Below are 19,141 nucleotides of genomic sequence, written 5' to 3'. Positions count from 1 at the left end.
GTTCCAACATCTAGTGGAAAACCTTCCTGGAAGAGTGGAAGCTGTTATTGCAGCAAAGGGTGGAACAACTCCATATTGATGCCCATGATTTTGGAATGAGATGTTCAACGAGCAGGTGTCCACATACTTTTGGTCATGTAGTGTATCACTACATGTAGTTCCCTTAATCTTGTAGACTTGCGGACTGTGTACAGTGTGTTTGTACTAGACACCTGGAGAATTGAACACGGTTATTGCACTCACACAGTGGTGGAAAAAGTACTAAATTGTCATATTGAGTAAAAGTAAAGATACCTTAACAGAAAATGACTTGTGTAAAAGTCACCCAGTAAAATACTATTTGAGTAAAAATCTTAAAGTATCTGGTTTTAAATGTACTTAAATACAGTGGTGGAAAAAGTACTCAATTGTCATACTTGAGTAAAAGTAAATGCTATACATCAAATTCCTTATATTAAGCAAACCAGACAGCACAATTTTGTTATTTCATATGTTTTACGGACAGACTGGCACCCTCCAACACTCAGACATAATTTGCAAACACAGTACCCCACCCACCAAAACGACTTAAGGAGTATTTTTATGAAGTACTTTACACCACACATCCTATTAAAGGAGCCAAACAATGGGGGAAATCCTTGAAATTTTCTGTAGAGATGGACATGGTCCTTTTTCTTATCCGGAATATTCTTCTGATGTCCTCCCTTTTGTCTTTCTTTCGCTCTTTCCTCCAGCCTTCTCTCCTTCCTCCCTGTTGTCTTCCCTCCTTCCTCTCTGTAGAGGATAGAGAGAGAATAGAAAGAGGAGTAACCTTGATGCCTAGATCAGTGACGTTATTCTCTCCCCATTGGGAGGACACTACTGTCTCCCTCCCTCTCCCCGTCTGCCCCTCCCTCTCTTAAACTCTCACTCTGCTGTTCTCTTTAATTGATGACGCACTGAAGGGGATGCGTAGGGGTCAGGGGAGGAGAGAAACAGGAGAGAGAGATTAACAGAAAGCGTGTACTTTTTTTCAGTGTACACACACTAACAAACAGGGGAATGACATCTGTAATGTGTGTTTGTTGGACTGAGACGGAAAGAGGGAAATGTGTACGTTTGTTAGTTTGAGCTTGTCTCTGTGTGTGTGTATACGTGTGCATTCGCACCAAATTCGTCAGCCTTTTACAGATGCACATCAATTAAAGCATGATAAGCTTAGTGTTCAAACAATACTGGACTACTGATGCTTATGTAAGATTTTCATAAGAGTTGTGGCAGCCTCCCTGGTTTTGTTTGTTGTGCTTGTTCATTTACAGCGCTCGTAGTGTGCTCAAGTGGCTAGCTTAATTAGGGCAGCATTTTGTTGTCAGCAGAGAAGAGAATATCCTTTCTGTGCCCGAACAACAACAGTCATGCAGGCTCTGGCTAAACAGTGCATTATATATGGAATAGCGTTCCGTTCCGTTCTCTCTGTGGTGGCTGACTGTAACCAGGGAGGGGAGGGGGCGGAGGCCGCCCTCTATGGGTAGAGGTATGGAAATGCAAGATGACTGGCCACTGAACAGATGAATGGCTTGGTACACTCTTAGAAAAAAGGTTTCCTAAAGGGTTCTTCGGGCTGTTCACATAGGAAAACCCTTTTTGGTTCCAGGCAGAACTCTTTTGGGTTCCATGTAGAACCGAAGAAAAGGGTTCTACCTGGAACCAAAAATAGTTTTCCTATGTGGACAGCCGAAGAACCCTTTTAGCTTCTAGATGGCACTGTTTTTTTTCTAAGAGTGTTACGCTACATGGATGAATGGGTATGTTATTATTGTCAGTACAGATACCAAATCTAGGTTTAATATACTCCACAATTTGTAAAATGTTTGCAAGAACAGGAAAACACTGACGAAAATATGAATTAGCCTTTCTCTTGCCAGGCTTCTATGTATGTCTGTATTTTGCTCTTCTATGACCTGTCTGTCTCTCTCACTCTTGGAAATTTTATTTATTTTAAATGTTTTATAATAATGCACACAGAAGCAAGCTTTCCAAAGAAAATGGACCCCCTCCCTTTCCCCTCTATGGGCTAAAATTACCCATCTTTCTCTGCTTTCTCGACTTCACCTCTCTATCTCATCATCAATGCTTGTTTCTGTGTAATTCCCCTTTTCTTACACTTGTTCCTCTCCTTTTCTAAGAAGTATATCAAAATCAGTTTATCTCACACTGTCAATCCCTATCCTTTCTTTCTTTGTTTGTCCTCCCCACCCCCACCTCCTTAGCAGAATCCCGCCTTTCCTCCTTCACTTTCTCCCTCTGTTTTTCATTCGCTCTGTCTCGCTCTTGCTGTCTGTCTGCTTTCTCTTACTCTGTAACTCGCCCTCTTTCACTCCCACTGTCTTCCTCCTACCCTCCCTCACTCTTCAATTTCTTTGTGCTCAGTGTTTATAGTCATTCACTAACTGCATAGAGAAGGAGAGAGTGGGAGAGGGAGACCGAGAGAACAAGTGTAAGGACTAACTCTTGAATACTTTATTAAAGGTAAGTAAAGTGGAAATGTTCTCATTTATCCTTCCATCTCTTTTTTTTCTCTCCTTTCTTTCTTTTTTTCTCTCCTTCTATCTCCCTACTTCTTTCGTATGATTGTTCTAACCTGAGAGAATAAGCTTATTGCCCTTAAACCAGCTGTTGACAGCTGTGCTGCGCTGTGCCTGGGGTGTGTGTTAGGCTGTTGCTAGGGGCAATAAAAAGTGTGTGTTTGTGTGGGAGGGAGTTGTTGTGACTCTTTGGCTTGGACTCATTTTCAGAGAGAAGAGAGAGAGAGGTCACGAATTGAAGAAAAGAGGAAAGGGAGATTGCTGAACCCTGACTTCCGTTTCTAAGTCGCCAGTGAGCAGCGTGCGTGTGCGTGTGTGTGTTTGTGAGCAGCGCTCTGCCTTCCAGTCCTCATAGATAAAGGGGTTTGAAAAGGTACAGGACATGGATCCTCACACACGCACGTGCACACACACACATATACATATATGCACATCCACACAGAAACGCACACTACCTTTTGAGGGTCCAGTGTGAGTGTCTTTGAAGGTCAAACACTAAAGTGGTGAGAGAGGGACAGGGAGTGTGTTTGCTCTGAGATGTAAGCAAAGAGAGGGACATTATTTACTTACTGCTTCTAAGGACAAAATCGGCCCACAGCTGGCTGCACGTGTGTGTGTGTGTGTGTGTGTATTTATGTTGGTGATGCAAGGGACAGATAGGTGAAATTGTTTCGTGCTGATGTTTGTTGCAATGTAACTGTTTACACTAAAATATTGACAAAACCATCAACTTGAAGTCAGGGCAAGAAATAATCGATCCTAAAGTTTAAGACAGATTCTAAAGCATTTTCGTTTATTTATGTTAGAGTTCCTGTTTTGTGCTGCTTTGTTTCTGTCTGATGTCTTTGCCGTTCTCACTATTGACTTTAAACGTCATTTTTAGATAAGCTGAAAGAGACATTTTTGGCATGTTGTCATATAATGTGGGTTGTTACAGATCCAATATCAGAGGTAAAAGGTCAGTTTCCTGACAGTGTTTCTAATTCAATGGCCCTGCCTGTTTCCCCTAGGTACAGATCAGCAACCGTTCAGATGTTCCCAGGGTGCAGTGTCTGTTTGGTTTGTTATCTCACTGTAGCAGAGGCTAGTGTGTGTGTGTGTTCCTTTACTTGTGGAGACCAGAAGTCACCACAAGAATAGTAAAAAAATACAAATTGGACCAGCTGGGGACATTTTGTTAGTCCCCACAAGGTCAAATGATATTTCTTAGGGTTAAGGTTAGAATTACAGTACCAGTCAAAAGTTTGGACACACCTACTCATTGGGCTCCCGAGTGGCGCAGCGGTCTAAGGCACTGCATCTCAGTGCTTGAGACGTCACTACATACACCCTGGTTCGATTCTAGGCTGTATCACAACTGGCCGTGATTGGGAGTCCCATAGGGCGGCACACGATTGGCCCAGCATCATCTGGGTTTGGCTGGTGTAGCCTGTCATTGTAAGTAAGAATTTCTTCTTAACTGACTTAATTAAAAAAAAAAAAAAGAGTGAAGACATCAAAACTATGAAATAACACATGGAATAATGTAGTAACAAAAATGTGTTAAACATATATTTGAGATTCTTCAAAGTAGCCAACCTTTTCCTTGATGACAGCTTTGCACACTCTTAGCATTCCAACTAACAGGTGTGCCTTGTTAAAAGTACATTTGTGGAATTTCTTTCCTTCTTAATGCGTTTCATCCAATCAATTGTGTTGTGACAATGTAATGGTGTTATACAGAAGATGGTCTTTTACCAAATAGGACTAAGTCCATATTATAGCAAGAACAGCTCAAATAAGCAAGTGCAGTCGTAAAACCATCAAGTGCAATGTTGGAACTGGCTCTCATGACGCCACAGGAAAGGAAGACCCAGAGTTACTTCTGCTGCATAGAATAAGTTAGTTACCAGCCTCAGAAATTGCAGCCCAAATAAATGCTTCACAGAGTTCAAGTAACAGACACATCTTAACATCAACTGTTCAGAGAAGACTGAGTGAATCAGGCCTTCATGGTCAAATTGCTGCAAATAAACCACTATTAAAGGACACCAATTATAAGAAGAGACTCGTTTGGCATAGGGACAGGAGGAACACAGATATTAGACCTGTGGAAATCTGTCATTTTGGTCTGATGAGTCCAAACTTGAGATTTTTGGTTCCAACTGCATGTCTTTGTGAGACAAGTAGGTGAACGGATGATCTCCGCTTATGTGGTTCCCACCATGAAGCATGGAGGAGGAGGTGTGATGGTGTGCTTTGCTGGTGACACTGTCAGTGATTTATTTAGAATTCAAGGCACACTTAACCAGCATGGCTACCACAGCATTCAGTATGGTTTGGGATGAGTTGGACCGCAGACTGAAGGAAAAGCAGTGCTCAGCATATGTGGGAACTCCTTCAAGATTATTGGAAAAGCATTCCAGGTGAAGCTGGTTGAGAGAATTCCAAGAGTGTGCAAAGCTGTCAAGGCAAATTTTGCTACTCCTGAAGAATCTAAAATATATTTTGATTTGTTTAACACTTTTTTGGTCACTACATGATTCCAAATGTGTTATTTCATAGTTGTCTTCACAACTATTATGATGTCTTCACTATTATTTGACATAGTAGAAAAACCTTTGAATTAGTAAGTGTGTCCAAACCTTTGACTGGTACTGTAGGGTTAGGAGCTAGGGTTAATTTTAGGGTTCGGGCAAGTGTACGGGTTAGGGTTATGGAAAAATAGGATTTTGAATGGGGCTGAATTGTGTCCCTACAAGGTTAGTTGGTCAAGACTTTGTGTGTGTGCATGTGCTGTGACCCCAGAGACCTAGGGTTGCATCCTAAATGACTCCCTAGTAGTGCGTGCTCTGGTCAAAAGTAGTGTACTATGTAGGGAATAGGGTGCCATTTGGGACGCATTCCCGGTCTCTGCTGATTAAGGAAGATCACCTGACCTCTGATCTCAGCTTTCAAGACACCTCGAGGGACAGTGAAACACACCCTGGTGACAGGAATTTATCTGTGGACTTCTTTAACTATTCCTGTGGGGACCAGAAGTAAACAAACAAAAATTTGACCAACTCGAGGTCAAATTCTATTTCTAGAAGGTTTAGGGTTAAAGTTAGAATTAGTGTTAGGGTTTGAATTACGTTAAGGTTTAGGACCTGCGTTAGGTTTTGGGGTTAAGGCTAGGGTTAGGGGTTAGGAAAAATAGGATTTTGAATGGGATTGAATTGTGTGTCCCCCACAAGGTTAGCTGTACAAGACATGTGTGTGTGTGGGCGCTGAGTAATCCCCAGATGCAGCACTGACCCTCTCCATTCACAGCTGACAGGGATGAGCATCTGGAAAATGTCACTCACTACTTCCTTTAATGAGCAAACTGTGTCAATGTGGATCTGTGTGTGTGACTATTTTATAATTGTGTGCATGTGTGGGACTATATACCCGCTTAGATTTAAAGTCCCCTGTTTTCGGGACCATCAAGGTTCTGGTACCGGTTCTGACTTACATTTTCGCTTATAAACTGGTATTTGGATACCATAGATAGAAATGGCTTGCATTGAGCGATAGCCCCGATTCTCACGGACACTGCCTGTGTGAAGCAGGATGTGAAATCTGACACCATTTTAAGCTGGGATGGCCCTCCTAGCATTTAATTCGCTATTCTGACTGTCCATCAACTCCTGGCTGATCCATACATCACACCAACTAACAACGCATATGCCTGGAATCCTTACATCGTAACGCAGCAGGATAGAGTAGTTTCAACACTGTAGCACATTCAGAGATTGATTTGTAGCCAGTAATCAAAAATAATTAATAGATTTTTAACAAATAGAAAGCGCTATGTGCCATAGATGGACAATATTAATATGAGATGAAAGGTGAGTTCCTAACAAGTTCAGTGATCCAAGCTAGAGCTCTGTGAGACATTCACAGCGATGAGAACAGATGTTTTGATCAAGAGGGACCTTTAGAAAATATGCACATTTTCTCTAAAGCTAAATATATAAATATGTATTTTACAGTTATAAGGAAGGTAAAATCTTATAGTTAATTATTTAGAAAAAATATAAGTAATTTCAAGCCGTATTCATATAGTATTTCATATGTGTACTATGTTCTTGAGCTTGTGTCCTTCCTCAAAAGTGACTACACCTCAGCAGTTTAACAATTTTTACCAGAAAAGTTAGATTTCAACCTTAGAGTATGCAACATTACTAGTTGTTGTTTATGGCCCTCTCATGATAAATCATTACTTTGGGGAATACTTAGATTACATTTAGTTAAATTTAAGACTTTTGTGACATCTATTGGTTACATTTCCCCAGGCAACTTGGCAAGTCACAGTGAAACACAGCTTTAGTATTTGTTTGTGTGTGCCTTTACTGTGTGTGTGCTTGAGAGTGATGCTGGTGATTATTTGTGTTTAGTGAGTTGGACCTCGCCCATGTCTCATGGCGTCTGTGTGTCTGAGCACCTACACTCGGGGGATCAGGGTCCTGTAGTAAACTGCCCCCTCCCTCCCCTTCTCTCTCTGTTTCTCTCTGTCCCTCTCTTTCCCCCCTTTCTGTCTATCCCTCTCCCTTTTCTCTTTCTTTACTTCTCCCTCTCTCCCTTTCTCTCTGTCCCCCTTTCTCTCTTTCTGTCTGTCCCTCTCTCTTTCTATACTTCTCTCTGTCACCCTCTCTCCTCTCTCCCATAGTCCTCCTTATCTCTCTCTCACGCAGTCCCTCAGTCATTTTCTCTTGCTTAGTATTCTAGTCAGCGAGTATTCATCTCACCCAGTCAAAGAAGGTTTTGTTTCTGTGAGAGTATGTATAACATGACAACTGTATATGTGTTTATACAACAGAATGTGTATCATCTCTATATGTGTGTATGTGCATGTATGCGTTCCTGCATATGTGTGTGGGGGACTGTGGTGACCTCTGTGGCGATACAGTGGTGAGATGGTGGGTTGACTGTATTTCCAGCTCTTGGGGGCAGAAGGCTGAACTGTGCCAGGGTGAACTCCACCAATGTCGCTTTCCTTCAAAAACACTCCTCAGGAAACCACTTCAAACAATCACATTCCGCACAGTGAAAGTCCCGCACCACTCCTGCAGCTCGGGAAAACCTCTCCCTTCCCTTCGCCTCCCTCAGCACGGGTACTCCCTCTCTCTCTCTTCTCTCTCACACACACACACACACACACACACACACACACACACACACACACACACACACACACACACACACACAGGCAAGCTCGCATGCAGATTCACTCTTACCCATTTATGTACACAGACACACACACACACACGTGCAGATATACACACAAATATGGAATCTTATACTCTCTGGATCCCGTTTAGGTATAGGTGGAAGAACACCCCGTGGATTTAGCCCCAAGAAGTAGGCCTGCTTCTGTGTGTGTGTACAGTACAAGTTTGGAGACACCTACTCATTGCAGGGTTTTTATTTATTTAGACTATTTTCTACATTGTAAAATAATAGTGAAGATGTCAAAACTATTAAATAACACATACGGAATCATGTAATAACCAAAAAAAGTGTTAAACAAATCAAAATATTTTTAGATTCTTCAAAGTAGCCACCCTTTGCCTTGATTACAGCTTTGCACACTCCTGATCTTCTCTCTAACAGATTCATGAGGTAGTCACCTGGAATGCATTTCAATTAACAGGAGCGACTTGTTAAAAGTAAAAAAAATTGCATTCTCAAATCAAATCACATTTTATTTGTCACATGCGCCGAATACAACATTAAACCTAGAATCCCACATAGAACCTTACAGTGAAGTGCTTACTTACAAGCCCTTAACCAACAATGCAGTTTTAAGAAAAATACAAAAAAAAGTAACAAATAATTAAAGAGCAGCAGTAAAATAATAATAGCGAGGCTATATACAGGGGGTACAAGTACAGAGTCAATGTGCGGGGGCACTGGTTAGTCGAGGTAATTGAAGTAATATGTACATGTAGGTAGAGTTATTAAAGTGACTATGCATAGAGATAACAGAGTAGCAGCAGCATAGGGGGGGGGGGGGGGGGCAAATGCAGATAGTCTGGGTAGCCATTTGATTAGATGTTCTGGAGTCTTATGGATTGGGGGTAGAAACTGTTTATAGAAGCCTCTTGGACCTAGACTTGGCACTCCGGTACCACTTGCTGTGCGGTAGCAGAGAGAACAGTCTATGACTAGGGTGGCTGGAGACAATTTTTAGGGCCTTCCTCTGACACCACCTGGTATAGCGGTCCTGGATGGCAGCAAGCTTGGCCCCAGTGATGTATTGGGCCGTTCGCCCTACTGTCACGATCGTTTGCATAAACGGACCAAGGCGCAGCGTACGTAGAGTTCCACATTATTTATTAGAAAGTGAAACTTAGAAAAAACAAAACAATAACGAATAAACAAACCGTGACGACAATGCAGTGCTAACAGGCAACTAAACAAACAATATCCCAGAAGCCACAGGTGGAAAATGCAACTTAAGTATGATCCCCAATTAGAGACAACGATTACCAGCTGCCTCTAATTGGGAATCATACACAAACCCCAACATAGAAAATTAAACCTAGAACCCCACATAGAAATTATTAACTAGACTAAAACCCCTAGTCACACCCTGACCTACTCTACCATAGAAAATACAGGCAGGTCAGGACGTGTCACCTACCTTGCCGTTGAAGGCCGAGCAGTTGCCTTACCAGGCAGTGATGCAACCCAACCAGGATGCTCTCGTTGGTGCAGCTGTAGAACCTTCTGAGGACCCATGCCAAATCTTTTGAGTCTCCTGAGGGTGAATAGGTTTTGCCGTGCCCTCTTCACGACTGCCTTGGTGTGCTTGGACCATTTTAGTTTGTTGATGATGTGGACGCCAAGGAACTTGAAGCTCTCAACCTGTGCCACTACAGCCCGTCGATGAGAATGGCGGCGTGCTCAGACCTCCTTTTCCTGTAGTCCACAATCATCTCCTTTGTCTTGATCACGTTGAGGGATAGGTTGTTGTTCTGGCACCACATGGTCAGGTCATTGAACTCCTCCCTATAGGCTGTCTCATCGTTGTCAGTGATCAGGTTCTACCACTGTTGTGTCATCGGCAAACTTAATGATGGTGTTGGAGTCGTGCCTGGCCGTGCAGTCATGAGTGAGCAGGGAGTACAGGAGGGGACAGAGCACGCACCCCTGAGGGGTTTTCTTTCCTTCTTAATATGTTTGAGACAATCTGTTGTGTTGTGACAAGGTAGGGGTGGTATACAGACGATAGCCCTATTTGGTAAAAGACCAAAGAGAAACGACAGTCCATTACTTTAAGACATGAAGTTCAGTCGATCCTGAACATTTCGAGAACTTTGAAAGTTTCTTCAAGTGCGGTCGCAAAAACCATGAAACGCTGTGATGAAACTGGCTCTCATGACGACCGCCACAGGAAAGGAAGACCCAGAGTTACCTCTGCTTCAGAGGATAAGTTACCAGCCCTCAGAAATTGCAGCCCAAATAAATGCTTCACAGAGTTCAAGTAACAGACAAATCTCAACATCAACTGTTCAGAGGAGACTGAGTGAATCAGGCCTTCATGGTCGAATTGCTGCAAAGAAACCACTACTAAAGAACACCAATAATAAGAAGAGACTTGCTTGGGTCAAGAAACACGAGCAATGGACATTAGACCAGTAGAAATCTGTCCTTTTGGTCTGATGAATCCCAATTCGAGATTTTTGGTTCCAACGCATTATCTCTGCATGTGTGGTTCCCACCGTGACGCATGGAGGAGGAGGTGTGATGGTGTGGGGGTGCTTTGCTGGTGACACTGTCAATGATTTATTTAGAATTCAAAGTACACTTAAACAGCAAGGCTACCACAGCATTCTGTAGCGATATGCCATCTATCTGGTTTGCGCTTAGTGGGATTATCAATTGTTTTTCAACAAGACAATGACCCAAAACACACTTCCAGGCCGTGTAAGAGCTATTTGACCAAGAAGGAGTGTGATGGAGTGCTGCATCAGATGACCTGGCCTCCACAATCAACCGACCTCATCCCAATTGAGATGGTTTGAGTTGGACCACAGAGTGAAGGAAAAGCAGTGTTCAGCATATGTGGGAACTCTTTTCAAGACTGGTGGAAAATCATTCCAGGTGTAGTTGGTTGAGAGAATGCCAAGAGTGGGCAAAGCTGTCATCAAGTCAAAGGGTGGCCACATTGAAGAATCTAAAGTATATTTTGATTTGTTTAACTTTTTTTGGTTACTACATGATTCCCTATGTGTTATTTCATAGGTATGTCTTCACTACTATTCTACAATGTAGAAATTAAGATAAACCCTTGAATGAGTAGGTGTCAAATTTTGACTGGTACTGAATCTGTGTGTGTGTGTGTGTGAACATTGCAACTCCTAAACGTAACTCTAACCTCTACCATAGTAATTTGTTGCACATACTCTAACCAATGGAGGCTGCTGAGGGGAGGACGGACATTCACTCCATTCCAGACATTATTATGAGCAGTTCTCCCCTCAGCAGCTTCCACTGACTCCAATTTCAGTGCAGGCCTCTCTGTGTTGTTCAGCCTAACTTCACTTCACTGAGTTTCGGTTCTATGTACTGGTTACTCCTCATACACTAGATTAAAACGTTAATAAGTAAGCCTTGTCCGAGCCAGAATTGCACATAGCGCATTATATACAACATTTATCTCAGGGAAATTGTCATCAAAATTTTACTGGAATAACGAAATATAATAACAATAGACTTTTACAATTTTTCTTTTACAACATTTCTTCTGTATATACTGTACATTCGACTAATAAGGATCCTGCCTGGCTATCTCCTGTTTCTGCAGCGTGAGGTAGCTTGATATACAATTATCTCCCCCTGGACAGGATGCTGGTCTATTATGTAGTTACTCTGCATACAGAGTTCGGGAAATGTTTAGAAACTGTTTACTTCTCATACAGAGTTCTGGGGATTGTTTCTCTGGTGCTGTCCTACTGGCACCGTTGCGTTCTAATTTCCAGTAAAGCAACCACACATGTTCAGCGTCATCCCCGTTCCTATGACCCCACCTGAACCCTCCAGCTGTTCCCGCAACAGCCTATGCAATTGGCTGCTCCACATTCATGATTCATATTATAGCCTCTGTGAAAAGACTGCTTGTCCTCCCTGGCCATACAGAGTTCGGGAAATGTTTAGAAACTGTTTACTTCTCATACAGAGTTCTGGGGATCCAGAAATAAATGATAATGGTGGTAATAATAATCACAAAACAGGATCACTTTTCACTACAAATGGCTGTGGGTATTTACTGCATTTCTTTGTTTGTGGTTACTTCCAAAATGGTACCCTACTGTATATCTTACATAGTGTTTTGACCAGACTAGAGGTTGACCGATTAATCGGCATGGCCAATTTAATTAGGGCCGATTTTCAAGTTTTCATAACAGTCGGTAATCAGCATTTTTGGACGCTGATTTTGGCCAATTACATTGCACTCCACGAGGAAACTGTGTGGCAGGCTGACCACCTGTTATGTGAGTGCAGCAAGGAGCCAAGTTAAGTTGCTAGCTAGCATTGATTGTTTTTTATAAGATAAATGTAATCTTAACATAATCACTAGTTAACTACACATGGTTGTGTGATATTACTAGTTTAACTAGCTTGTCCTGCGTTGCAAATAATCAATGCGGTGCCTGTTAATTTATCATCGAATCACAGCCTACTTCGCCAAACGGGTGATGATTTAACACACGCATTCGTGAAAAAAGCACTGTCGTCGCACCAATGTACTTAACCATAAACATCAATCCCTTTCTTAAAATCAATGCCTTTCTTAAAATATACACAAGTATAGTATTTTTTTTTAAACCTGCATATTTAGCTAAAATAAATTAATGTTAGCAGGCAATATTAACTAGGGAAATTGTGCCACTTCTCTTGAATTCTGTGCAAGCAGAGTCAGGGAATATGCAGCAGTTTGGGCTGCTTGGCTCGTTACAAGTGTGAACTGTGTGAAGACCATTTCTTCCTAACAAAGATCGTAATTAATTTGCCAGAATTTTACATAATGATGACATAACATTGAAGGTTGTGCAATGTAACAGCAATTTTTAGACTTATGGATGTCACCCGTTCGATAAAATACGGAACGGTTCCGTATTTCACTGAAATAATAAACATTTTGTTTTCGAAATTGTAGTTTCCGGATTTGACCAAGTTAATGACCTAAGGCTCGTATTTCTGTGTGTTTTATTATATTATAATTAAGTCTATGATTTGATATTTGATAGAGCAGTCTGACTGCATGGTGGTTGGCAGCAGCAGGCTCGTAAGCATTCATTCAAACCGCACTTTCCTGTGTTTGCCAGCAGCTCTTCGCAATGGTTGGAGCACAGCGCTTTGCACTTTTACTTTCAGCTCCAACACAGTGTTTTTGCATTATTTAAACCAAATTGAACATGTTTCAATATTTATTTGAGACTAAATAGATTTTATTTATGTATTATATTAAGTTAATTAAGTGTTCATTCAGTATTTTTGTAATTGTCATTATTATAAATATATAAATAAAAATCAGCCGATTTTAATCGGTATCTGCTTTTTTTGGTCCTCCAATAATCGATATCGGTATCGGCGTTGAAAAATCATAATCAGTCAAACCCCTATGGGCTCTGGTCAAAGTAGTACACTAAATAGATAAAAGGGTGTAATTTGGTACGTAGCCTGGGTCTTATACCAAGTCACAGTTTTAAGATGTGATAACAATATACCCACTAGCTAGGGACATGACGTGTGCTCAGTATCTATAGTATGGGGTTTTGTTTATGGACTCATAGAGGAAGTGGCTGTTGGAAGAGACCAAGGTTTACCAGGCATACATCCTTTTCCTAGCTGGGTCGTGATCAGGAGAACGCAGCGTACTGAATATTGTAGATAGAAATGCCATGAATAGAGCTCACATGATTCCTAGGAAGCTAGTCTATTTTGTGGTGATGGCTTTGGATTGGATAGGAGGAAACGAGTACTGTGGGGGGGGGTGTAAAGGAGAGAGGAACATGGTCAATGGGTGTGATGTGGGCGGATGAAAGGAAGATTTTGAGAGTAGCCTATTAGAAAGGTCATACAGAGAGTACTTTGCGTGCAAGTGTGTGTGTGTGGGTCTGTTAGTGTGCAAGCGTGTGTCTCAAGAGATTTTCCCACGTTGTTTATATGGTTTCTTTTCAACCAGAAAATGTTGTCATGAAGACATCACGTTCCAAATTCTGCCAGCTGGAATGGTTCTTACAGGGAAGTGTTTCCAAACTGCCTTCTGAAGGGACACGTTGTGCTTATGTCAGTGTGCTCTTTCTGAGGCTTGTTGATGAGTAATGTTCTCATGCAGACAACGGCCCATTACGACCCTCCCCACTGTAGGATCTAAAAGGGTTGGAAGTTGGAACAGGTCACAGATGGAACCTAACATTTACCTTTAGAGAGAATGTTGTTTAGATGAGTTGGGAAGTTCATTGTTTGGAATGTCATCCCCGAGCTCGTCTTCCACACAAGCCAGTCTAGCATGAGGGCATTCTTAGAATTAGTGTCATACAGAGACTGTTATGGAGTTATCTGTGATGAGGAGAGTGCTTTTAACTGGCAGAGGTATGTGGTATGTTAAGGGCTTTGGTGAGGAGCGCGCTGGTGTTTCTATGCAACGAAGTTTGTATTCACAGAAGACCGTTAATGTAGTTGAGGGAAGGTTGAAGAACTGATTCTCTTTCCCATGGATCTAGGTTTAAAATAATGAAGGTTAACGCAACGTAATAATTCCATGCTGAGCATTCGAAAACAAACACATTCATTAGACCAGTGCATTAGACCATTCAACACATTTAAATAAATAGAATGGCAGTAAAACAGTTATGCTATGTGTTTGAGTAGTTAGCTGAAATACACTACGGTTGTGTTTTCTTTTCTACTTTGATGGCAAACTTTCTGTATGGCTACCATTCACTCCGTCATTTTCGCTCCGGCGCTGGTCCAATGAATTTGTTTCATTTCTAACACTTCTGCTTTGAATTATTATGTTGTCTTAAATTTAGTTGCTTTTAACCTCTGGGTTATGTGGGACGCTAGCGTCCCACCTGGCCAAAAGCCGGTGAAAATGCAGAGCGCCAAATTCAAATAAATTACTATAAAAATCAGACTTTCATGAAATCACACATGTAAGAATCCAAATTACAGCTACACTTGTTTTGAAATCTGACATGTTGGCTGGATTCACAAAGGCTTTTCAGGCGAAAGCAAACTATTGCTATTATCTGAGGCTATTATCTGAGGGTAGCACCTCCGTAAACAAAGAGAAAGCATATTTCAACCCTGCTGGCGCGACGCAAAACACAGAAATAATACCTTTGACGAGCTTCTTTTGTTGGCACTCCAATATGTCCCATAAACATCACAAATGGTCCTTTTTGTTCGATTAATTACTTCGATATATATCCAAAATGTCCATTTATTTGGCACATTTGATCCAGCAAAACAGCGGTTCCAACTTGCGCAACGTGAATACAAAATATCTCAAAAGTTACCTGTAAACTTTGCCAAAACATTTCAAACTACTTTTGTAATACAACTTTAGGTATTTTTTATCGTAAATAATCAAAAAAATTGAAGATGATCTGTGAAAATACTGCCCCCTGTCACCAAGAAATGAACCTAACCATGCATGAGGAAGTTATTTAGATTTGCCTGTGTAACTCAAACATTACTGTAGTTATCCATTGTTAAATAAACACTGTGTGTGTCGTGCTTGTGCGTGTGGTATGTTATAACCTGAGAAGGTTAATTAAACACAAGGATTTGGATCCATCCCCTGACGCTCCTGTATTTAGTCTGCTGCTCAGGGGGATCTCTCTCCTTTTTCCATTCTTCTCCCTCTCTCTCATGTGTGGCCTGGTTGTTTTCTCTAATACATTCCTTCATTCCAAGTCGGTACTGATGTGATGTCCTGTAACTTCTCTGTACTGCTTACTCTCTTTCTCTTATTTTTGTATTCATCTTCTATTATTATTGATGCAAACTCTTTTCTTCCTTTCTTCCCCATGCAGATGTCCAGCTACAAGCGCGCAACATTTGAGGAGGAGGAGGCGGCAGAAAACCCAGCTGATGGCGGCATGTCTCCGGACAGTGTGGAGGTCAGTCTGAGCTCATTGGTTGATGTGTGGGGGTCAGAGGTCAATGAAAATGGAGAGGCCACACAATGTCAGTGTGTTTATTATAGGACTAGGGTGAATTCGACTTGTACGCCGATCATGGGTCAGTTTTTCATTTTCCCCACTAATGGCTAAGGTACCTAGGGGAAACTTCACCCCGGAGCCTTATTACACAGAATCTGGGCTTAAACTCCTGTTCTATTAGCCCAACAATGAGAAACAGAAAATACTTAATCAAAGTATGATGTTATGTGGGAAACCATAAAAAAGGAAGAACAATGGATTTGTGAACAATGGATTTGTCATGTCTGTCTCTTGCTTTCTCTTGAATTTGGTCCCTGAAATGTCATTGTAAACAGTCAGAACTAAGTGTCATCATAGATGACAGAGCCCAGTGACACATAGATGTACAGTACTGATTTTAGAGGACATTATTGTCTGAGGAAAAGTGTGTAGAAGGTTCAGTGGATTATTACTACAGATGAACAGTAGTAGCACATTACCTTTAGACATGTAATGTGTGCAGAGCCTGTAGTCCATTGTGCAGAGCCTGTAGCACCTGGCTAGTAACAGGGATTGCCATTGAGGGTTGCCTTATTGCCCGTAGCAATTGAACTTGCAGTTGATCAAGTTGAGCCTGCTCTGTGGTTGCCCCATTGGGCAGGTAATAAAACAAGTTAAAACCAAACGGCAAAGAATTCCAATAGCCTTAAACTGAAATTTCTGGTTCCTCCTCATTGTTTAAGTGAAACAATTCATAGCATTTATGGCAGTTGGGAAAGTTGAGTCTGCTCTGAGAATTGTTTTACTGATAACAACCAAAATACAAATAATTCCAAAACATTAAGAACACCTGCTCTTTCCATGACATAGACTGACCAGGTGAATCAAGGTGAAAGCTATAATCCCTTATTTATGTCACTTGTCAAATCCTCTTCAATCAGTGTAGATAAAGGGGAGGAGACAGGTTAAAGAATGCTTTTTTTTTAGCCTTCAGACAGTTGAGACATGGATTGTGGAACCCAATATTAGGAATGTGGTCTTAATGTTTGGTATACTTAGTGTATATGGCACTTCTGGGTGTAAATAGCTCATTTACATTTTCAGGCAAGTGATCATAATGCTCGTGCAACCAAAAAAATACTCCTGGCTTATGCGATTAGGAGGTGTCTTTCAGACTCTAATGTCAGTCTCTGAATCACATACTGTATGCTACCCCATTTTAAATTGACATTTTAGTAATTTAGCAGACACTCTTATCCAGAGCAGCTTACAGTTAGTGCATTCTTCTTAAGACGGCTAGGTTATCAGAACTCACGATAAGACCCAGATGCAGACAGCTAGAATCACAGATGGTTATTGACCCAAACAGGGGGAAGGCAAAAGACAGGTCAAGGGCAGGCAGAGGTCCATAATCCAGGGCAGAGTCAGTAAGGTACAGAACGGCAGGCAGGCTCGGGGTCAGGGCAGGCAGAATTGTCAGAACCGGGGAAACTAGGAAACATAAACTTGAGAAAATGGGAAACACGCTGGTAAGACCTGACAAGACGAACTAGCAACAGAGAACACAGATATAAATGCAAAGGGGATAATGGGGAAGATGGGCGACACCTGGGGGGTTGGAGACAAGCACAAAGACAGGTGAAACCGATCAGGGTGTGACATAGGTGGGACAACTACATAGCTCAGTTATAGTAAGTTAATTGTTCCTCAATAAAGTAGCTATCAGCAAAGTTAGTGTTAGTAATTTCATATTTATTTTTAATCCCCACCCGAGACCGGGGTTCAACCCCCACATCCTCTCTTACTGAGTGCAAAACAATGTCATTGTTTACATTTTTTTTAAACTACACTAAATTGATACTTCATAGTAGTGCCTCGTGACAGAGTGAATGCCAAATCGAGAGCTGGCCAGTGATCAGTCAGGTGCTTCTACACCTGCATTGCTTGCTGTTTGGGGTTTTAGGCTGGGTTTCTGTACAGCACTTTGAGATATCAGCTGATGTACGAAGGGCTATATAAATAAATTTGATTTGATCATGCGAAATTGGGTTCTCGCTTCCGAGATTAACCTCATAGCGGTATTTAATTCATTAGAAAGTCACTCGGAAAGAGGAATGGAGGCTTAAAATGTGTATATATATTTTTTTATATATTCAGGCAGGTGGGAAAAAACTGTAGGAAGGGTGAACACAGGAATCATGTGCAGGGAGTGTTAGAACTCCACCACAGTTCTGTATGAATGGAGGCCCTCTTGACTATGTCTGTGGTACTTGTGATGTGATGTCATCCCATCCCATCCTCTCTTCTGTCTCTGACTCATGTATTTCCACAGGTTGGCTTCCGGAAGGGCGGCATCCAGCTCCTCAGTCCCCTGGGCAGGAGGACGCAGATGGAGGTGGTGCTGGCTGGCGTGCTGCTTGCCTCTCTCCTCGCCCTGTTCGGATGTGCCGTCACACTGGGCATACGCTACAACAAAGGTGAGAGGCTTTTGGTTACACGCACTCACGCATGCATGCAAATACACATTCACACATGAGCACACACACGTGTTACGTCTTTTATAATACGGCTTATAATATGTTATGGTCTCTCTGTGTATCAACATTTCAACTGGCTGGTGTTTAGCAGTATCGTGATGAATGATTATTAAGACATTATGGGGCCATACATGCTTGTGACAAAAGTCTTGTGACAATGCAGGCTTTATAAAGCATTACAGAATTCTGTTTTTCTACCTTGACACCAGACCCAGCGCGGAGCCTGTGTCTGACCGAGGCCTGTATTACGGTGGCCAGTAAGATCGTAGAGGCCCTGGACCGCAGCGCCGACCCCTGCCAAGACTTCTACCAGTATGCCTGCGGGGGCTGGGTCCGCAAGAACCCCCTCCCTGATGGACGCTCTCGCTGGAGCACCTTTAACAGCATCTGGGACCAGAACCAGGCTGTCCTTAAACACCTGCTGGGTGAGTTGGAACCAAACACATGCACACACATGCACAAACATACCGTATTACCATATAAAAATTTGGAAGTAATCTACTGATTAGTGATACAATTTGGTGACAGTTGAGTGTCTAAACGTGTCTGAACAGGATTGTTGTCTGAAAAGCATCGAAACAATGTTTTGTATTGATGGGGAAATGAAGGTGTTGTAATGTAAAAGATAAATGCGAACTTCATCGTCTAAACATCACACAGAAAACATCCACAGCCAAACTCATTTCATAAATCAGTCAAAATAGCAGGTTGTGCTGACGAAAAACAAAATGTAAGTTAGCGACCTAACAGCTAGACTTGTTTATAATGTACCACATCTCTGGTGAGCACAAGGAAATATAATATTGTTTCGAAAAGAGGTAAGCTAACAGCAGATATGTTCTTTATTATGGCAGCCATGTTTGTTTATGTTTGACAA

At 41.8% G+C, this 19,141-nt stretch overlaps 1 protein-coding gene across 5 annotated transcripts in view; it reads left to right on the top strand.

Annotated features, from left to right (window-relative positions):
• The window catches only part of LOC110490062 (endothelin-converting enzyme 2), an 88,396-nt gene that overhangs the window by 13,728 nt on the left and 55,527 nt on the right, over positions 1–19,141 (top strand). For 3 of the 5 annotated variants that reach the window (XM_036944356.1, XM_021563190.2, XM_021563191.2), the window contains 3 exons: positions 15,620–15,706; positions 18,060–18,204; positions 18,474–18,689. In XM_036944356.1, the coding sequence (XP_036800251.1) occupies positions 15,620–15,706; positions 18,060–18,204; positions 18,474–18,689 (448 nt within the window). Of the gene's footprint in view, positions 1–2,295; positions 2,509–2,774; positions 2,938–15,619; positions 15,707–18,059; positions 18,205–18,473; positions 18,690–19,141 lie in introns of those variants that run through there. The other 2 variants (XM_021563193.2, XM_021563192.2) reach the window with 2 other exon arrangements.

Source organism: Oncorhynchus mykiss, chromosome 15 (genome assembly GCF_013265735.2).
Source record: "Oncorhynchus mykiss isolate Arlee chromosome 15, USDA_OmykA_1.1, whole genome shotgun sequence".
Classification (NCBI taxonomy): Eukaryota; Metazoa; Chordata; class Actinopteri; order Salmoniformes; family Salmonidae; genus Oncorhynchus; species Oncorhynchus mykiss.
The sequence above is the reverse complement of the archived record's forward strand: the minus strand, read 5'-3'. Positions and strand labels throughout refer to the sequence as shown.